Source organism: Bufo bufo, chromosome 10 (genome assembly GCF_905171765.1).
Source record: "Bufo bufo chromosome 10, aBufBuf1.1, whole genome shotgun sequence".
NCBI classification, from domain to species: Eukaryota; Metazoa; Chordata; class Amphibia; order Anura; family Bufonidae; genus Bufo; species Bufo bufo.
In genome coordinates this window covers 37,196,333-37,218,641 of record NC_053398.1, presented here as the reverse complement: position 1 = coordinate 37,218,641, position 22,309 = coordinate 37,196,333, and the positions used below count along the sequence as shown (strand labels likewise).

Sequence of the window (22,309 nt, the reverse complement as noted above, 5' to 3'; positions counted from 1 at the left end):
GCTGAGCTTCAGTACACCGGCGCAGAAACGACACCGTGAAGAGAGCCCACCAGAGACTGAGGACCATCTAATGTACGTCTTGCACATGCCTATAGATCGGACTGTGGGTCTCCAATCTGCAAGGCACTTTGACATATAAAAGGATCAGGCAGTTGAAATCCTACATGCCCTGATCCTTATCTCCTCCGACATCAGCCCCCATACGCATTAGACTGTGGCCAACAGCACCAAACTCGGTGGACTCGGCCTAGATTTGGCCAGCTTTACGCATCCTCTTGCAGCAGCCTGAACCTTTTTCCACCCTACATGCAAATTGGTTAAATTTGATCCCTGTAACCTCTTGTCATGCCCACACACTGTCCAATCATTGGTGGTCATCTGGCCGTGACCCCCTGCCATCCTGTAAGTTTGTCATTTCTGCGACACTTGTAGAGCGGATAGCAATAGGCGTTTATGATGTGAGACTGACGTGTCCTACGAGCCGCTCACGTGGTGTAATAGTAACTGCTATATAAAAGGAGATAACCAGACGTGCGAGGTCTGAACCGCACTAATACACCAAGACCTTTGTACCAGGTTATTGAGGAAGTCGATAATGTGCATTATATGTTTAGCCATAATACGCAGTCCTACTACTGGCGGGTGCTCTGAAGAACACTGAGCATGCCCACAACTGCAGCATGCCTGAGTATACCTCTCCAATCCGAAGCAGAAACAAAGATGGCGTCCTTTTGTCACTGAACTCTGGGGGGGGGGGATCTGTGTAAGGCTCTGGTCACTCTTGCCTCATGGTTTACAGTCATAATGGAACCATGACAAGTTCTTCTGGATTCTCATTCTGAGGGATCCTGACAAACCCATCAGGTTCCTTGACATCAAAAATTCCAGAACGCCTGCCGCAATAATAAAATTAGAATGTGAATAGACCCTCGGACAAGAGCTCTGCAGGGACATGGCGGCCGCTGAAATTGTGGCATTAATGTGAAAAAAAGTTGCAAGTGACCTTGAGGGCATCGCAAAAATATCTGGTCAGATGGTTGCAAGGTGGTTTGTAACTTTTTATTTTTCCCCCCTGTAGAGATACATGGAGGAGACGTATTAACACCACAGTTGTGTAATGGACTCGTAAGCAACCGTAGGAAGCTATAGCCTAAAGCTGCTGATGACCTGTTCCCAAACCTTGCTACCGTTAAGGCCCCTTTCACACGGGCGAGTATTCCGCGCGGATGCTATGCGGGAGGTGAACGCATTGCACCCGCACTGAATACCGACCCATTCATTTCTATGGGGCTGTTCACATGAGCGGTGATTTTCACGCATCACTTGTGCGTTGCGTGAAAATCGCAGCATGCTCCTCTTTGTGCGTTTTTCACGTAACGCAGGCCCCATAGAAATGAATGGGGTTGCGTGAAAATCGCAAGGATCCGCAAGCAAGTTTTAAGGGAAAATAATACAATCTACAGAACACCGATCCCAAGCCTGAACTTCTGTGGAGAAGTTCTGGTTTGGGTACCAAACATGCACGATTTTTCTCACACGAGTGCAAAACGCATTACAATGTTTTGCACTCGTGCGGAAAAATCGCGGGTGTTCCCGCAACGCCCGTCTGAAAGAGGCCTTAAGGGTGCATTCACACGACTGCAAGGCCTCTTTCACACGAGCGTGAGGGATTAGGTCCGGATGCGTTCAGTGAAACTCTCACTATTTTGATGCGTTTTTCACGCGCGTGACAAAAAACGGAAGGTTTACAAACAACATCTCTTAGCAACCATCAGTGAAAAACGCATCGCACCCGCAGTTGCTTGCGGATGCAATGCGTTTTTCACGCAGCCCCATTCACTTCTATGGAGCCAGGGCTGCGTGAAAAACGCAGAATATAGAACATGCTGCGATTTTCACGCAACGCAGAACTGATGCGTGAAAAACAACGCTCAAGTGCACAGACCCATTGAAATGAATGGGTCAGGATCTAGTGCGGGTGCTATGCGTTCACGTCACGCATTGCACCCGTGCGGAAAACTCGCTCGTGTGAAAGGGGCCTAAGTGTTTTGCAGATTGGAAAAACACGGATACCGTGTCCGCAAAATGTGGAATGCACCCGGCCGGCCCTATGATACAAATGCTTATTCTTGTCCGCAATTGTGAACAGTAATAGGACCTGCTCTGTCTTTTTTCCGGGCCCACGGAACAGAACTACGGATGCAGACGGCACCCGGTGTGCTGTCCGCATCTTTTTGAAATGAATGAGTCCGCACCCGTTCTGCAAAACTGCGGACCGAGAAATAGTCGGGTGAATGGACCCTAAACAGAACAGCGTAGTGTGGTGGCAGATCCACTTTATAGGTGGTCTCGTACAGTGCTGCTCTCCATTTTGGATCATAGAGTGAGGTCCACTCCTGAGACCTCCTGAGAGGTGGTCTTTTTGGGAGGACCCTTTGACGTGGCAGTCCACATTGAAAACCCCAGGGTCCTGCGAGCAGAGCTTGCTTACTTATTGGTAGTTTCCAGGAGATTTTGAAAAGAAACCTTCAAAACTGTGCTCTCATGGACAGTAAGCAAGCGTTTATAATGAATGAGTTATAAACTGCCATGATGCCGTTTTTGGCCACATTTCCACCGCCATTTGTACTTCTTTTTTTTTTTTTTTCTTGCTTTGTCTGTCACCCGGAAAGTCACCTGGCACAATACCTTGCAGGGCTCGCTCAGCAGAACGTACAATAATGATACCTTTCACTACGCGATCAGTTGCTTCACTTCTCGCCTGACTCCGTCAATCTCGTGCCTGTGCCGCTGCTTCGAGTATTGACACAAGGGCAGCGGCCCCGGAGCAGCACGGATGCCGATGTCATGAAACTGTCACAGTAGACAAGGGATCTAACCATGTTGTCTGCTATGTTCCAAATCTTAAAATTTAGTCTAGGGGCAAAAGAAAAAGACATGACAAAGGGCGATGTATCTTCATAGTTTTCCTCTGGATGCAATTAGGATACTCTAGCATGGGAAAACCAAGGCAAAGGAATTCCTCCGTCTAGATACAGGACGCCTCCTCTGTGGTCATCTAGCTTTTATACCAAATATTACAACCCAGGTATATCCAGGATTTAATTACTGTATGTTTAATTAAAGGAGTTTTCCAAGTGTTTTTTATACTGCTGACCGCTGACACCCAGGACCCCCACTGACCAGCTCTTTGAGAAGGCACTGGCGCTCGCAGGCCTTTTCCAGCTTTTTCTAGGCCATGTGAGGTCACTTTCATTGGTCACATCACCTAGGTGCAGCTCAGCCCCATCGAAGTGAACGGGGCAGAGCTGCAATACCATGCACGGCCACTATACAATGTACGGCGCTGTGCTTGGTAAGCAGAGAGAAGGCCGTAGCACTACTGAGCTCGCCGGTGCCTTCTCACACAGCTGATCGTCGGGAGTCCCAGGTCAGATACTGAAAACCTATCCACAGGTGATTGGCGTGGATCCCATGTGTCGGACCCCCACTGATCAGATTCTGATGACCTATCCACAGGTGATCAGCGGGGATCCCATGTGTCGGACCCCCACCGATCAGATACTGATGACCTATCCACAGGTGATCAGCGGGGATCCCATGTGTCGGACCCCCACTGATCAGATTCTGATGACCTATCCACAGGTGATCAGCGGGGATCCCATGTGTCGGACCCCCACCGATCAGATACTGATGACCTATCCACAGGTGATCAGCGGGGATCCCAGGTGTCGGACCCCCACTGATCAGATACTGATGACCTATCCACAGGACAGGTCATCAGTAAAAACTGTTGGAAAACCAGCCTAATCCTACTACGGTATATCACCTTTTCAGTTAGCGATTTGTTGCGTCTTCTGGCGATTTAAAGTACTTTCAAGCCATATACAAACGAGCCATTAAGTGCACTGAGGCCAGACCCACGCCACTCTGTGCACCCTTGCACCCCCCGCTGCCTCTGCGAGACCCCCACCCCCCCACTCCCCACCCCAGACAGGGCCAGGTTCCTCCATAATGATCTCGTCTATAGATGATGAACATTATATTTCTTGGCTTAGCGGCCATGTACTGGGACCTGGTATTAACCGCGCTCTGGTTATCGTTTTTAATATATGGATGTTTTAATCAATAATCAAAGCCAACGCTTCCCATTTCATTAGCTGCAATTACATTTATGTTGCTGAAGCCGCAGTTTTATTGCTGATTCTGTGAAAAGCTGTGTGTCTGTAACAGATTGCTGTCCCTGCAGTCTGTATCATGGCGGCTAGTTTTTAGTTTTCCCTATTATACTTTGGACCCATTCTACCTGTTGCTTAAAGGTTTTTTTCCGACTATTTTTATACTGATGACCTATCCTCAGGATAAGTCACCAGCAGCCGATCGGTGAGGGTCCGACACCTGGGAACTCTGCTGATCAGCTTATTTGAGGAGACCGCTGTGCTCCTGTGAACGCCGCAGCCTCCTCGCAGCTTACCAAGCACAGCGCTGTACATTGTATAGTGGCTGTGCTTGGTATTACAGCCCAGGCCCATTCACGTGACCGATCCGATTAGCTGCGAGAAGGCCATGGTCTCAGCTGATCATCGGTGGGTCCTGTGTATCAAAATACTGGTACAACTGATCCGAAATGCCCTGAGCCTAAAAATAGGCGCCACTTGGTCTGTACAGATCACTTTACTGCAGTTATCTGCTTATCTGTCATTGTAATCCTGCCTGTAATGATATCACCTCTGTGTATAGATAAGACAGGATCCACCATTCACAATAGATGACTGTCAGAGCTCATCTATTTTCTCCTTGTACAATGAGCTCTGCACAGGTCACAGAGCAGGCCTAGGAAACTCTCCCATAGAAGTCACTGAGGTCCCTCCTGACCATTGTGTCCATGGACCATGGGGCTGCCGTAAAGCAATTTTTTTTTTAATGCTTTGTAAATGGCAGGTAACAAGATTTTTGGTGACCTTTTTCCTTTTAATGCCAGATTTATTAAGTTGTAACTCATAAAAATTGTCGCATTTTTACTCTGTAAAGGAGCGGTGTATACCTTTTTTTCGTATACCTAACGTTTCCATATGCTTATCTATTAGGGTACATCTACGCAGCGATTTTTGACACGTGTCTCACTCAAGTATCGCAGTGTACCAGGGCTGTCATAGGAATGAATAGGGTCGAAGTGTTATGGGCGCAGTAAACGTGCGAGTTGCGCTGCATTTCTGTGGCAGACCTCTATGCTGCGATCTTCGGTCGCAGCCAGAATCGCCATGTACACGTAACCATTGCTGTGGCGGTGTCTGGTTCTGCAGGGAGAGAGTGACATCTGGTGGTAAGTTTGGGTATAGGTCACTCATTGGTATTACGGCTTTTGGAAGGTATCTAAATCTTGGTCTGATTGCTGACACCATGGTCTGGTCCGGTGCCGATCTGACCCTTGTGAAGACTTGGTCACCTCTTCCCTATGTGCTTACCTTTTACTTACGTTATTACCGCCTGCATAGTGGGATGAAGTCTTGCTTCCCCTTTTTTGGATCTGCTATGGTAGCGACCATAATGATGGCACCAAGTCAGACAATGATCGGGTCTTTTTGACCATCCATCCAGTTATCCTTGTGTATCTGTGTTGTAGCGACAATTGCTAGTGACTGATCTATCTTTTGTCCCTGTAAAAGATTTTGTCCGACCACCAAGCAATTTTAGTTGTGAAAGCACTTGTGTGAAAAACCACTTGCCTATTTACCGGTGGTCTGTTCTGATCCCAAGGGTCCAGTCCCCTGTCGCAGATGACCGCTGAGGCCAGTGAATGGTTGCAGCGATAGACCGGACTGCGTGCTTCTGGTTCATAGGGCACCGTAAGCAAAATCGGGATCGGACAACCCCATTCATTTATTGCTAGCATTTAAATTTCCACACCTCAAAAAGGTGCACACCCCCCCCCCCCCCCCCCCCCCCCCCCCCACCCCCCCCCCCCCCCCCCCCCCCCCGTAGTGAAAGGAATGCTGACGTGAATGAGCGCGGTATTAGTCAGGGATGGCGTCATTCTCTGTCCTTTCAGGTGAAGGAAAGCGGCAGTGATTCACCTACTGCTCTGAGCACTAAAGCACCTTCTGACGCAGGTGATGAAAGGCGGGGTGGGACCAACCGCATGGTGTCACAACTCCAGGAGCCTTATGGGACGTGAAAGGCGTCCTATAGCTGCAGGAGAAGGCTGGAACCTGCTAAATACTGCATGGCAGCCATTCAGATAGACGCCTATACAGACCGAATCTGCCAGAGTCGCAGCTCTGTGCTGCAGGTCATTGAAGGTTCTCTGTTCTGGTTTTGGGGGGGGGGACAAGCGAGACCGGGGCTAAAGGGCTGCTCTGTACATATATAAGCATGGGCCACCATATAATATTACATAGCCTGCAGGAGGAATGACTGGCTGGACGCGGCTTCCACTGGCAAAATGAGTTGTTTGCTGGCAGGGCAGCGAGGACAATCATCGGATCACCCTGGGGGCCACATTCTGATAGGGGTTGTCTCTGGAGGTTTAGATCACATGTTGGATGCCCCACAAAAAAACAAAAAACGTTATCAGCGATGTGTGATTAACCTGCTTGTTCTCGTGCCTCCGTCCATAGGTGCTCATCGGTGAACTGCCCCAAGACTTTCTGCGCATCACTCCCACCCAGCAACAGCAGCAGATCCAGCTGGACGCCCAGGCCGCGCAGCAGCTGCAGTACAGCGGAGCCATGGGTACCATGGGCAGACTGAGCATCACCGTGGTGCAGGTAAAACCCATCAAGTCAAGGTTTTTAGCTTGGGTGCTCTACATGATTCAGTTTAACTCAATAATGACCAGTTCTGAAAAGACCAGCAAATATACAGATAAATTATGGTGTTTTCTGTTTCTGTTGCCTTTTTATGTATTTTTGTTTTTTATGCTCTTCACGTTTCACTCTAAATAACCTGATAAATTAACAACTCTTCCGGTTATTTCCACCATGTGGATACCTAATATGGGTATTATTATTTTTTATTTACAGGGTTTATAAACCCCCCTCCCCAAATGCCCGTGCCCCTCATATAGGTTATACTGACCCCGGCATTTCTGATCCCCATTTAGCCGCCGCTGCATCTTCCCGGCGACGGGAGGGAGCAGCCAATAGCAGGCCGCAACGGGGACAAGCCTCCCTAGAGTCACCCGTGCCGGGGAGCGGGGTAAGTATAATCTGTATGAGGGGCCTGGGCATATTAGGGGGGGGGGGGGTCATTATAAGAGTTGGATAACCCCTTTTAACCACTTCACATCCGGGCCATTTCCCCCTTCCTGACAGAGCCATTTTTTGCAAATCTGACGTGTCACTTTATGTGGTAATAACTTTTTAAAACGCTTTTACTTATCCAGGCCATTTTGAGATTGTCTTCGCGTCACATATTGTACTTCATGACAGTGGTAAAATTTAGTCAAAAAATTTCATTTTATATTTATTTAAAAAAAATATACCAAATTTACCAAAAATTTTACATTCCCTATATGTCTACTTCATGTTTGAATCATTTTGTGAATGTCATTTTATTTTTTGGGGACGTTAGAAGTCTTAGAAGTTTAGAAGCAAATTTCCAAAACCCACTTTTTAAGGACTAGTTCAAGTCTGAAGTCACTTTGTGAGGCTTACAAATAGAAACCACCCAAAAATGACCCCATTTTAGAAACTAAACCCCTCAAGGTATTCAAAACTGATTTTTACAAACTTTGTTAACCCTTTAGGTGTTCCACAAGAATTAATGGAAAATGGAGATGAAATTTCAGAATTTCACTTTTTTGGCAGATTTTCCAAAATGGGTCACTTTTTTGGTGTTTCTTCTCTAGGGGGGCATCAGGGGGGGGCTTCAAATGGGACATTTTTTTCCGTTAACAAAGCAAGGGTTAACAGTCAAACAAAACTCAATATTTATGGCCCTGATTCTGTAGTTTACAGAAACACCCCATATGTGGTCGTAAACTGCAGTACGGGCACACGGCAGGGCGCAGAAGGAAAGGAACGCCATATGGTTTTTGGAAGGCAGATTTTGCTGGACTGGTTTTTTGACACCATGTCCCATTTGAAGCCCCCCCCCCCGATGCACCCCTAGAGTAGAAATGCCAAAAAAGTGACCCATTTTGGAAAATGCATCCCTCAAGTTATTCAAAACTGATATTCCAAACTTTGGTAACCCTTTAGGTGTTCCACAAGAGTTAATGGAAAATGGAGATTTAATTTCTGAATTTCACTTTTTTGGCAAATTTTCCAGTAACAAAGCAAAGGTTAACAGCCAAACAAAACTCAATATTTATGTTCTGTAGTTTACAGAAACGCCCCATATGTGCTCATAAACCGCTGTACAGGCACACGGCAGGGCGCAGAAGGAATGGAGCACCATGTGGTTTTTGGAAGGCAGATTTTGCTGGACTGGTTTTTTGACATCATGTCACGTTCCAGAACGTCCATTCAGAGTTAAACATCCACCCATAGGACGCTTATATCCTATGGGCGGATGTGAAGTGGTTAATGTGCGCACAGTAAATTGTATTTTACACAAAAAAAAATTATTTTTTTGTTTTCTTTTGGGGTGGGGGAGAGTGTTATGTATTATATTTATTTTATAAAATTTCTCTTTTAAATCGGATTATGGAATTACTATCTTATTTTATTTCCAGCTTATAATGTATCGGCTTATTCCTGTATGCCAATGCATTATACTCTGTCACTATGAGACAGGCCGCTGATGTACCCTACAGAAGGCTTACTGCACGGACATCTCTGGGTTCCATTGTAGGTTCGCAGGGCTGACTGCAGATGGCTCACCCAGTCTCTGATCGGGTCCCTCGGAAACCCAGTGACTCAGTCATTGGGGGGAGTCCCCTTTGATCATGCTGTGGTATGGACTGTGGCAATCAAAGCGTTAGAGCTTCCTCCATTCCAAGCTTGAAGCAGGAGCCCACGCTTAAAAATCGGAGCTGCAGACGCCCTCCTGATACCAGCAACCCCCCCCCCATCACACACTCTCAAAAGACAGTGGGGGATACTTACAAAAGTTTTGTGCCTCCTTATTGTAGCGTAAAAAAGTCACAACTCACACTGCTCACCGGATTTACTATAGATTACACCAGAAACTGGCTTAAAGGGGTTGGCCACCATAGGTATAAAAAAAACATAAAGTGCCCCAGACAATCACTAAAGCCAAGAGGAATTTGCATCATGACAGATATACTTTGTATATATAATATTTCTACTGCATTCCGCATAGCATGCTCCCATTAATGAGGCTGTGTGGGCGGAGCAGCTGCAAAGTGAAATTAAAAATCCCAGCATGCATCGGGCCCCTTGCAGACGAGCGTATGTCACGCTGCGAGTCCGCAGCGCAGCTCCCGTCCTAGCCTCCTAGCACTGCCGGGGTCACATAGCATTATATTGATTTATGATGCCATAATGTAACCATTACAGTCCTGGAATGTATTAGATGACACTGACATAATGCTGTCAGTGTTATCGAATACACTCCAGAACTGTAAGGGTTAAATGGCATCCTAAATCAATATAATGCTATGCAACCCCGGCCAAGATAAAAAAAAATTGCAATTCACAGTAATGAAGTCATTTTAAAAATACATGATGAAAAATTAAAGTGTAACTGCCGTTTCATTTTTTATACTGTAATGGTATAGTGTTCCCTACTACAGTATATGTGCATTTTTGTGTTTTAAAATTTTAATCATTTTCAGTTTTACATGATAAACTCCCACAAATGTGTGCCACTTTACCATTGTGCAGCCCTCTCCTCAGTGCGTTGCCATGTGCAGTCCGTCCTCCATCTTTAAAACAAGAGACGGATCAGCTCTGGGCGGAGGGGCTCAGCCCTGGATGCGCCTTCACAGTGTTGTAGGACACTGGCTCCTCCTCCCAGCCTTCATGCCTGCAAGGAGTCTGTGATGCCTACTCCTATATCTTATTTTAAAGAGGTATGGCATATTAATAACATGCCCTAAGTGAAAATGCATTATACACATTGCGCTGCTGGAGGGAATCGGCACCGCTTGTTCTATCTTCACAGCAGCGCAATGTGTAAGTGTAGATCGCGCTGCTGGAGGGAATCAGGGCTGCGCTTGTATTCCTTCACAGCAGCGCGATCTGACAGTGTACATTGCGCTGCTGGAGGGGAGAGCTGTGTTGGAGCTTGCTAGGAGGAACTAGGTGAGTATTTGGCTGTGTTACTAAAGTATAGGGGGCACCTGGCTGCAAAAATAGGATCTAGGGGGCACCTGGCTGCAAAAATATGATGCTTGTGTGCTAGTGCATGTGAGGAGAGCAAGGGCTTATGGGAAGTGAGGGAAATACAGGACAGCCTCAAGAAAGGGTAAACATTGACACAGGAAGTGCAGCAGATGCCATTTTGGGAAGAAGCTGAAATACAGGCACAGAGAAATATGGTTGCTCGGGGCTGAATACAGACATCAGAAAGGTAAAATTAGCTGAAAAATGCAGCTTCATGAATATCTTCCCTTCAGCATCACATGTGTTAGGAATTTCATTTTTGGTAGTGTAATGGCAGTTACACTTTAAAAAACTGATTTTATAGGCTTAGATAGGAGTTTCAAAATCATTACAAAAAAAATGTTTAAAAATATATAAAAGTTTAAATCAACCCCCTTTCCGTATAATAAAAACAAATATACCTAAATAGCAAAAAATATAAACATCATGGGTATCAAAAAGGCCTGTATTATTCAAATATAAAAATATTTTCCAATATGGCGCAATGGAAAAAAGGGTAAAAATGGCCAATTTGCAGTTTTTTCATTGCTTCTCTTACCCAAATTTTTTTTTATAAAATTTTATCAAACCGTCACACACACCCCAAAATGGTATCAATAAAAAGTACAGATTGTCCCACACAAAATGAGCTCAGTAGACATAACTTTAAAAAAAGTTATGGGGGGTCAGAATTAGGGATCGACCGATTATCGGTTTTACCGATATTATCGGCCGATATTGAGGATTTTGACCGTTATCGGTATCTGCATCTATTTTGCCGATATACCGTTAACGTATTGGGAACACAGAACGCGCTGCTCTCAGCGCTCTCTGTGTTCCCTCCGCAGCACAGGGGAGAAGGAAGCAGTGTCTCCCTCCCCCTGTGCTGCTGCTGCCGCCAATGAGAGGAGAGAAGATAAGAGGAGGGGAGGGGCTGTGGCCACCGCTCCACCAATGAAGAGAAGTCTTTCATTAATTCATATACAGGAGGCGGGAGCTGGCTGCAGAATCACATAGCCGGCTCCCGACCTCTATGAGCTGTAGCTGCGATCCGCGGTAGTTAACCCCTCAGGTGCCGCGGATCGTAGCTACTGCTCATAGAGGTCAGGAGCCGGCTATGTGATTCTGCAGCCAGCTCCCGCCTCCTGTATATGAATTAATGAAAGACTTCTCTTCATTGGTGGCGCAGTGCGCCCCCCCCCCCCCCCCCCATCCCAATAGTAAAAACATTGGTGGCGCAGTGTGCCCCCCCCCCCAGCCCCCCAGTATCAATCATTGTTGGCGCAGTGCGCCCCCCATCCCAATCCAAATAGTGAAAACATTGGTGGCGCAGTGCGCGCCCCCACCCAGTATTAATCATTGGTGGCAGTGGCCACAGGATCCCCTCTCCCCTGCTCCTCCGATCGGAGCCCCAGCAGTGTAATCCTGGGGCTCTGATCGGTTACCATGGCAGCCAGGACGCTATTGAAGCCCTGGCTGCCATGTTCAGCTCCATATTAAGTATAAATGAAAAAGATTTACAAAAAAATAAATAAAATACACATTAACAATAAACATAATAATTTTCAGCAGATTCGTGTAGGAAAATTTTTATTTTTTTTCTCAAAAATAAAAATACCCAGAATATCAGTATAAATTATCGGCTATCGGCCTGAAAGTTCACAAATTATCGGTATCGGCCCTAAAAAATCAATATCTGTCGATCCCTAGTCAGAATATAGTGACTGCCGCTGCTGCTTCTCCCTGTACACGAATTAACCATAATACCGATCGCAGACATTTAGACGCGTTCTCCGGGAATTAAGAAATATATTCCCAAATACGTTTCAGTAGTTATAATGGCTCATTTTGTCTGGGGAGCAATCATTAGGATAAATAAAATGGCCGCCGTCCTATTAGTACACACAAAATCTGTCCTAATCACACAGGTGGACAAGTTACTTCATAACCCTTTGCTAAAGAGCTGCCTCAGCCTCCTCTCTGCTCTACTTGTCAGGGATTATGATCCTGAATACAGATGATAAGATCTTGAGCTGAATCTCTGTAGGAATGGAGTTCATGAGGAGACATGAAGTATACAGAGGACAGACTGTGGTAATGGAGACTGCATACAAGTGCTGCTGCTCATTAGCCACACCTCACTCTTATCGTTGTACTTCATGTCTCCTCATGAACTCCATTCCTACAGAGATTCAGCTGAAGATCTTATCTGTATTTAGGATCTTAATCCCTGACAAGCAGAGCAGAGAGGAGGATGAGGCAGCTCTTTAGCTCACTGCTCTGAAGTAACTTGTCCTGCTGTGTTATCAGGACCGGTTTTGTGTGCATTAATAGGACGGCGGCCATTTTTCTTCTCCTAATGATTTCTCTAGAGACTAAACAAGCCATTATAATTACTGAAAGGAATTTGGGAATATATAATTTTTTTTCATTTTCCTAATTCCCGGAGAACCCCTTTAATCCTCAGATGCCCTGGTCTTTTGTAACCACGGCATCTGAGGTGGTTTTCCCCAAGAGTACTGCGCCACAAATAGTGGTCCATAATGCACAGGTACCAGCCAAGTGCAGGCAGTTTGCAGATGTGGGCCCATTCACTTCAATGGGTCTGTGATCCGCAAGATACGTTCCGCACTGCAAAAAGATTTTTTTGCGGTGCAGAGTCACAGACCAAGATCCTTTTGGAAGCACTTTGTAGTGCTTCTGTGTCCTTTTGATCCGTGCCTCCGCTCTGTATCTTACGGATTGCGGACCTATTCACGTCAATGGGATGTTTGCTGTTCGCAATACAGGCATGGGGCACACACGCTTGTGCGCATGAGCCCTTAGACTGCAAATGCTAATTCACAGCAGTCTATAGGAGAAGCAGTCTAAAGATCGCATGTTCAGATCCCCTAGGAGGGCTTTTAAATAAGGAGGGCTTTTTTAAATATTAAAATCTTCCCTCTTTCCTCAAAGTAAAGATAAAAATGAATATAAAAGAAAAATATAAATTATCTTTGGCACCGCTGCTTTCTAAAAAAAGCTATCACTATTAAAATGTGTATCCCATAGGGCGAACCCTATAACTGAAAAAAAAACAAAAAACTGGGACATCCAAAGTAGCCCCAGTTACAGGGGAAACCAGCATGCTGTGGGTCCTCCCTGCACAGCGCTCGCCTATCTGAGGAGAAGGCAGAAGCGCTAATACACGTGTAGTCACTGACAGCGGAGGACCCGTCCTGCTACAGTGCGGGAGCAGGAGCTGTAATGCTCTGTGGTGCGGCGATCAGAGCAGAAACGCAGCTGATCACACCATCATCAGGAGGACGGGGGCCGCAAACCTTGGCTCTGGGGGCCACGGGTTGTGCACCCCTGCCCTAGAGTATTTACTCCAGCAGCTCCTGACGGACCCAATTTTTTTTGTCAAAAACTGCAGAATCTGTGACAGAGCCTACAATTTATATGTGAACAGTCCCTAAAAGGGAGATTGCCCTACCTGCTGGCTCACTACAGGAACATCGTGCCCCTTTCATACTTAATAGTAGGTGTTTGGTTGGTGAGAACTTTGAAAATTGTTGAAGCAAAAAGAAAAAAAAAAACACCAAAAAAACTGTGGTCGATGAATCCAGCTTCATGACAGTATTCACTTGGTGCTGATCTATGCAAATATTTTACTCTTAGTTAGTTGACCTGTTCCCATTTTCTTTTCAGGCCAAGCTAGCCAAGAATTATGGCATGACCCGAATGGATCCTTACTGCCGGATACGTTTGGGATATGCAGTATATGAGACTCCCACGGCTCATAATGGAGCCAAAAATCCTCGATGGAACAAAGTGATCCAGTGCACCATCCCGCCAGGAGTGGATTCTTTTTACCTGGAAATTTTTGATGAGGTCAGTAAGCGGGAAGACTCTTTGAATTGTTCTACTGATGTCATGACCTGCACTCTTATGTCTCTGTAAGACTTGTGAATGGAGAGGACCCAGTGGGAGCTTCTGCATTCACTATACACGAAGTGCCGATTGCATGCCCCAAAGGTGTGCAGCACTCATTAGAGGGGTTGTTCCTGGAGATTGATGACCTCCCATTGTGGGATTTGGACCCCTGTCTTCCCCAATGATTGGCTGTTTGGAGAGGTCGCAGTGCCTGTCCGAGCTCTACAGCCTCTTCATACTATACCGAGCACAGTACCATACGTTGTAGAGTGGCCGTGCCTGGTATTGCTCCACGATGGACGTGACCTCACAGGCCACAAGGTCATCCATGTTTAAGTCAAGGAAAACCCCTTTAAAGAGGAGCGGTCACCTCTCCTCATGTCTGTTATAGTAACTACCTGCATTCCCAATGTATTGACAATGCTGGAGCATCTTTTCTTATAATTGTATGTTGTGTCATTCTGTTACACCTACTGTAAGTTTATGAATACATTTCCAGCAGTTAGTAATAAAGGGTCCATCTTAGTGTTACCAGTTACCAGTTTGGGCGGGGGACTTGTCATTGCATTGTCTGACACTGGCGGCACTGGTTGTAACTGGTAGCACAGAGTTGGATCCTTACTGCAGACTGCTGGCAATTTATTCATGAACTTATAGTAGGAATAACGAAGGGCCGCATAGTATAGTGACAGACCCACTGATTTCAGCATTCAGTACTTTTTACAGTACCGACAGGCTGGGGTCCTATGAGACTTGTGCCCCCCACCTCCTGCCCATGACTGGGAGGCTTCTCTCCTGTTGCGTATAGGAAAGAAACCTCAGCGAGGGCAGCATGGTATAGGTGACAGGTTCAGCATATTCATGTAAAATTCCTTCATGTTCATTCAAGCATTTTATGCTGAGAACATGTCTGAGGTGGCCTAAACCTAGCCATCTTGGCACCTCTGCCGGACTGAGACTCCTCAGCTATTCCTTTGAACCCCACGGGCAAACTGAGCGCTCGTGTTCTCAATAGGGAGAGTGGAATTATTGGTGGCCAGACAGCAGTTTATCTACCATGAGAGCAAAGGATCAGGCATGTTGAAATTCGAAATGCTGGACCTTTTTTCTCTCCATCTGCTGTGACGCCATTACTGGTCAGACAGATATGGTAGCACACTGACACATTCCAAGTATATTCTCTTATACAGCTCAGTGGTCATTTTTAGCAGAACTCCTCCTTAACTGACTGTATACTGACCGCCCCTCTGCTTACCTCTTCACAGAGAGCCTTCTCCATGGATGATCGTATAGCGTGGACTCACATCACCATCCCAGAAACACTGAAGGAGGGCAAGGTGGTGGATGAGTGGTTAAGTTTGAGCGGAAGACAAGGCGATGACAAGGAAGGCATGATTAACTTGGTGATGTCCTACACGGTGAGAGCAGATGTCATTCAGTAGATACTTTCACACTCTCGTTTGGTGCGGATCCGTCATGGATCTGCACATACGGATCCGCACCAATCATACAACCGCATGCATCCGTTAAGAACGGATCCGTTTGTATTATCTTTAACATTGGCCAAACGGATCAGTCTTGAACACCATTGAAAGTCAATGGGGGAAGGGGGGGGGGGGGAATACGTTTTTTATTGTGTCAGTCAAAACGGATCCATCCCCATTGACTTACATTGTGTGTCAGGACGGAACCGTTTGCCTCCGCATCTTCAGGCGGACACCAAAACGCTGCAAGCAGCGTTTTGGTGTCCGCCTCCAGAGCTCAATGGAGGCGGAACGGAGGCAAACTGATGCGTTCTGAGAGGATCCTTATCCATTCAGAATGCATTAGGGCAAAACTGATCCGTTTTGGACCGCCTGTGAGAGCCCTGAACGGATCTCAAAAACGGAAAGCCGAAACGCCAGTGTGAAAGTAGACTAAGGGCTTTTTCACACTTGCGTTCTTTTCTTCCGGCATAGAGTTCCGTCGTCGGGGCTCTATGCCGGAAGAATCCTGATCAGTTTTATCCCCATGCATTCTGAATGGAGAATAATCAGTTCAGGATGCATCAGGATGTCTTCAGTTCCGGACCGGAACGTTTTTTGGCCGGAGAAAATACCGCAGCATGCTGCGCTTTTTGCTCCGGTCAAAAATCCTGAACACTTGCTGCAAGGCCGGATCTGGAATTAATGCCCATTGAAAAGCATTAATCCGGATCCGGCCTTAAGCTAAACATTGTTTCGGCGCATTACCGGATCCGACGTTTAGCTTTTTCTGAATGGTTACCATGGCTGCCAGGACGCTAAAGTCCTGTTTGCCATGATAAAGTGTAGTGGGGAGCAGTATACTTACCGTCCGTTCGGCTCCCGGGGCGCTTCAGAGTGACGTCAGGGCGCCCCACGCGCATGGGTGACGTCGGGGCGCTCTGATGTCATTCTGGAGCGCCCCGGGAGCCGCACGGACGGTAAGTATACTGCTCCCCCGCTCCCCACTACTACTATGGCAGCCAGGACTTTAATAGCGTCCTGGGTGCCATAGTAACACTGAACGCATTTTGAAGACGGATCCGTCTTCAAATGCTTTCAGTTCACTTGCGGTGTTACGGATCCGTCTTCAAATGCTTTCAGTTCACTTGCGGTGTTACGGATCCGGCGGGCACTTCCGGCAAATGTAGTACACAACGGATCCGGACAACGCAAGTGTGAAAGAGGCCTTAGGCGGTGATGTTCGGACCTGGAATGTCATGTTGAGACATGGCACAGCTAAACGATGCACTAACTATACATTCGCAGACTATATGGCGCAGGGCATACATTGTCTGCAGTGCATACCATTGTATATCATGGTGTGTGCCAAAAACGGAGGACAGTCATTTATTTTCTGTCAGATTCTGCCTTTTCACTCTCTTGCGTAGAATCTTTCATAAGGCTGGAAACGCGCTTATAAAACATGCAGCCGGGCACATTCATTCCAGCAAGTGGTCACCCCTTTTCAAATGCCATGTTGTGTATTAGATACTTTCTGCTTAGGAGTGGGCTGCATGTTCTCTACTCAATGAGCTTTCATCGATTCTGGATTTCCTTGAGGCTTGTGTATGTTTTATAAAAATCAGCAATTATGGCCACTTAGGGTTCCTATGGTATAGATGACACAGGCTCTCTTCACCCTGGAATTATGGTTCAGTTCCATCAGTTTTTTTTTTTTTGTAATGGCGGGCAGAATAGTGCACCTTACTGTGCCATTATGCCCACTGAAAAAAATAAAATAAAAATTGATGGACCCATTATAGGCCGATGGGATCGGTCATAGATCTTTGAAAACTGAACAAATGGTATCCTTCTGGAAGGAGCTTAATAGCCAACAGCCATGATCCATGACCTTATCCAAACCTACTCATGACTTCACCTTCCATTGGTTTCTCTTGCAGTCTATGCCTGCCACAATGATGATGCAGCCTCAGCCGGTGGTGTTAATGCCTACAGTTTTCCAGCAAGGTGTCGGCTATGTACCCATCGCGGGTGAGTATTGTCACAGCGATCATGGGCTTCCGGAGGCGCTTGTATTTGGGAACACATTGCTTGACACTAGAAATCAGTAGGGTTTACGGTCTTCATTAAGCAATATTGTCCACTAGAAAGTGACCATACTCAAACATTTGGCCAATTCCAAAATTTAAGAGCCAGCATTGATACGCTCTATGGTCAGACCTGTCCAACCAGGATGATGAGCGATTGAGTGATTTAAAAAAAAGTCCAGCAACCAGAGATTTGTGAGCTTAGCCTTAAAGCTGGCCATACAAAAATACAGAAATTGGACCATTTTCTGCCAATTGTTGGTGCCTTTTTGTGACACAGAGTAACATGACCGAAGCCAAATGGTGGCAGATATACTTTATGATGTGATGTCTGGTTGTAAAGTTGGAAAGTCGGTTATGTCAGACAATAGGTCGGTATCCCATCAATAGAAGCCCAGACCGCAGATCACAGCAGTGGTTGCGTGGTCCGATTCTGTAGTTTTAACGGATGGAATTGTCATCCAAGACAACAGCCTTCACAGACCAGCCGTGACCGACAGGTTGTTTGGAAACCAGCGGTCGTAAAAATTGCAAATGTATGGGCAGGTTTAGACTTGATTCACAAGTAAGGCTACATTCACAGCAGCGTTTGGATATCAGTCAGTCCGTTCTGGTAGCCTATACCGGCATAAATGTCAGCCTGTCAAAAACCGCTGCACGCAGTGGTATTTGTCCGGCCGAAACCTGGCATTTATGGCGTAAAGAGGCCAGACCCTATTATAAACAATGGAGATCTGGCAGTGAACGACAGTGTCCGTCAGTGCTGGATACAGTGAAATCCGGCAGGCTGTTCTCTGCCAGAATTCGTAGCATAGATGTGAATGTATCGTAACTTTTTGGTAAATCCACTCCAAAAAATTCACTACAAGCTCCCCTGCAGTGCAAGTCAATAGAGGTTTAGTCAAGCCCCATTCTTATGCTGCTCCAAAATAGTAGCATGGGGTTCGGGGGCCAGGCAAGAGGACGTCCAGTACTGTAGGTTAAGGGGAGAGGAAGTAGGCAGAGCTTGAAAATGGAAGAGATAGGATGCACCAAGGGGCTAGGGTTCCCCCTCTCTGCATAAAAATAAAAATGCACTTTTTTACAGAACGCCACAATGGATTTGCACAGTAAAGGTGTGCTATTAGTTAGCGGGATCAGCCATACCAGGCATTATGCGTGATTTTATAGCGTTGATCTTGCTGACAAATAATCTTTTCCCATGTTACGATCAGTGTTTAAAAAAAAAAAAAAAAGTCTTAAAATTCTGCAGTTATCACACTATGGCCTCATGCACACGGCCGTGTTCCGCGGCCGAGAGCGGTCCGTGGCAACCCGGCCGGGATTCCTTCTGACAGCAGGAGCGCACGGCGTCATTGGTTGCTATGACGCCGTGCGCTTCATGCCGCCGCTGCTGTATCACTGTACAGCAGCGGCGGCATGAAGCGCACGGCGTCATAGCAACCAATGACGCCGTGCGCTCCTGCTGTCAGAAGGAATCCCGGCCGGGTTGCCACGGACCGCTCTCGGCCGCGGAACACCGTGTGCATGAGGCCTAAGGCTACTTTCACACTCGCGTTTTGTGCGGATCCATCATGGACTGATCCTTTCAGATAATACAACCGTCTGCATCCGTTGGCTACCATTGAAAGCTAATGGAGGACGGATCCGTTTTCGATTGTGTCAGTGAAAACTGATCCGTCCCCATTGACTTACATTGTGTGCTAGGACGGATCCGTTTGGCTCAGTTTCATCAGACGGACACCAAAACACTTCAAGCAGCGTTTTGGTGTCCGTCTCCAAAGCGGAGTGGAGACTGAACTGATGCAAACTGATGCATTCTGAGCGGATCCTTTTCCATTCAGAATGCATTAGAATGCAAACTGATCCATTTTGGACCGCCTGTGAGAGCCCTGAGCGGATCTCACAAACGGGAAAAAAAAAAAAAAACGCAAGTGTGAAAGTAGACTAAGGCTACATGCACACGAACGTTGTTTGTTTCCGTTATACAGATGTCATCCATTTTTTTATTTTATTTTTTCGGACCGCAAAACACATACGGTCGTGTGCGTGTAGACGAAGACTAATAATACGATAAGATTTCTTGTTCTGTAAGAGATCACTTCTCAGCAGTCATTCCAACTTATCTACTCCTCCTCCCTGCTCAATAACCTCTGCACAGCACTGTTCACCGAGCATGCACACAACAGTATGCCATAGAAGTCAGTGAGTGATCTCCTGTCTATTGTGCCTACGGTCCATGTGACGGTGTTCATGGTGTTATTGCCGGATACAACGATTTGTGCCGAAGCATCTTGTGGACACACATCTTCCTTACTGTTGAACCAGAAGCTGATGGGGGTGCTCTACAGCCATTTCCTGGGAGCACGGACCAGCGTGCCCAGTCATTATGTTATTTTCAGGCATACTGGTTTGTCTGATTCTGGCTTGTCTTTTGTTTTTTTTTATCCTGAGTATCCTAGAAGTGAATGTTCAGCTTGTAATGTATATAACATTGTCTGACTTGCTCATTTCTATCTCTATTGCATACATTCCCACCCAGGACTTGATTACTTGTCTCTGGGTAAGTCTGTATAGCTCGTTGCATGATCCTGTCTCATTTCCCATAAAGCAATGGTGTTTGTGTGTCGGACGCTAAAGAACACTGTATATCGCTGCAGCCATTACTGTCCTAATCGTGAAAGTCACATATACCGCTTGGATAATGGTTCCAACTTAAAAGGCAGAATTTGTCCTAGTTGTGTTTAATCTGAACGCTGGCTGCCAGCGCGTCACCGTCCCCGGCTGGCAAAATATTCCGTTTGGCCCCAGGCATCTGTGTGGTGTGATTAGCGGGCTACCAGCCCAGTTTTTGCTTCTGCCATCATCCTCTACATTAGTGTATGTTTTCTGTCTGGTTACCTAATTACATCAGGCGTCCTCAAACTGTGGCCCTCCAGCTGTTGCAAAACTACAACTCCCAGCAAGCATGCCCGCTCTACACGCTTTCAAAAAATATTCTCTGTCCTAATATATATGTTTTTTTATATTGATCCATCCCGAATATTTTAGGTTATAAAATGACAGCACAAGCCAAAAAGCTGGTCATGTCTATGATCCTATATAACATAATAATAATCATCTTATTATATAGCGCCAACATATTCTGCTGTGCTTTTACAATCGGGGGGTTCACGTACAACCAGAGCCATAAATTACGTAGCAACAAACAAGTAAATCATTATATTGTACAATGGTCCAGCTTAGTATTAAAATAGGGCAGTGTATAGAAGGCTGCATGAGCCAGCGGCCAGTATCTGGAGTGCTTCTGAGTGCATGGGGTGTAGATGTTTGACTATGGACCAGGTTCAGAAGAATGATGCTGAAGGGCCGGTGAATGGAGAAGAGTTAGATTAGGGCAGTGATGGCTAACCTCCGGCACTCCAGCTGTGGTGAAACTACGACTCCCAGCATGCTCTATTCATTTCTGTGTAGTTCTGAGAACAGCCAAGCAAGTGTGCATCTTGGGAGTTGTAGTTTTACCACAGCTGGAGTGCCGGAGGTTAGCCATGACATGATTAGGGGATCTGAACATGTATCCGACCTGCCAGATCCCTTTTAGTATTCAGACATATATAAGGTAACCGCGTCCCACACTTGTCAAGCTGCAGTAGTTTCTCCATGTTCAGGAACTGTCTTGTAGAAAACACAAGCGATTAATTTTCTTCTGCTCTCTACCATTTTGGCTGACTGGTGTGGAACTTGGCTCTTTCTGCAGCCAGTTGTGTTACAGCCAAGAGCAGGATCTTGAGACGAATGGGGGAAATAACAGATCTTAACGGACATTTCCAACATAACCAATTTTTCTTTTATTGCTCCAGTACATCAAAAAAAAAATATATTTTAAGACATTTTTTAAATTGTCAAATTGTGTACATACAGAACCTACACAGTCAGGTCCATAAATATTGGGACATCAACACAATTCTAACATTTTTGGCTCTATACACCACCACAATGGATTTGAAATGAAACGAACAAGATGCGCTTTAACTGCAGACTGTCAGCTTTAATTTAAGGCTAGGTCCACACCTGAGCGTTTTACAGCGCGTTCCTACGCGCTGTAAAATGCTCAACAGGCAAAAACCAATGTTTCCCTATGGGGCATGGTTCTCACCTGAGCGTTTTACAGCGCGTACGAACGCGCTGTAAAACGCCCTACACCCCAAGAAGTACAGGAGCTTCTTTGGGGAGTATTGTTGCGCGTTCCCGCCCATAGACTTCAGCGGGAACGCGCCTAAATGGGCATTTGCTTGTTTCCGCCCATTAAAAACGCCTGTAGAAAGCGCTTATCGAATATGGTGTGAACCCAGCCTGAGGGTATTTACATCCAAATCAGGTGAACGGTGTAGGAATTACAACAGTTTGCATATGTGCCTCCCACTTGTTAAGGGACCAAAAGTAATGGGACAATTGGCTTCTCGGCTGTTCCATGGCCAGGTGTGTGTTATTCCCTCATTAAACCCAATTACAATGAGCAGATAAAAGGTCCAGAGTTAATTTCAAGTCTGTTGTTTGCATTTGGAATCTG

General features: G+C 46.2%; 1 protein-coding gene across 2 annotated transcripts in view; it reads left to right on the top strand.

Annotated features, from left to right (window-relative positions):
* LOC120980648 (toll interacting protein) overlaps positions 1 to 22,309 on the top strand; it is a 66,662-nt gene that overhangs the window by 32,795 nt on the left and 11,558 nt on the right. For both annotated transcript variants that reach the window (XM_040409876.1, XM_040409878.1), the window contains exons 2-5: positions 6,618 to 6,767; positions 13,962 to 14,144; positions 15,452 to 15,604; positions 17,593 to 17,683. In XM_040409876.1, coding sequence (XP_040265810.1) covers positions 6,618 to 6,767; positions 13,962 to 14,144; positions 15,452 to 15,604; positions 17,593 to 17,683 — 577 coding nt within the window. The remainder of the gene's footprint in view (positions 1 to 6,617; positions 6,768 to 13,961; positions 14,145 to 15,451; positions 15,605 to 17,592; positions 17,684 to 22,309) is intronic.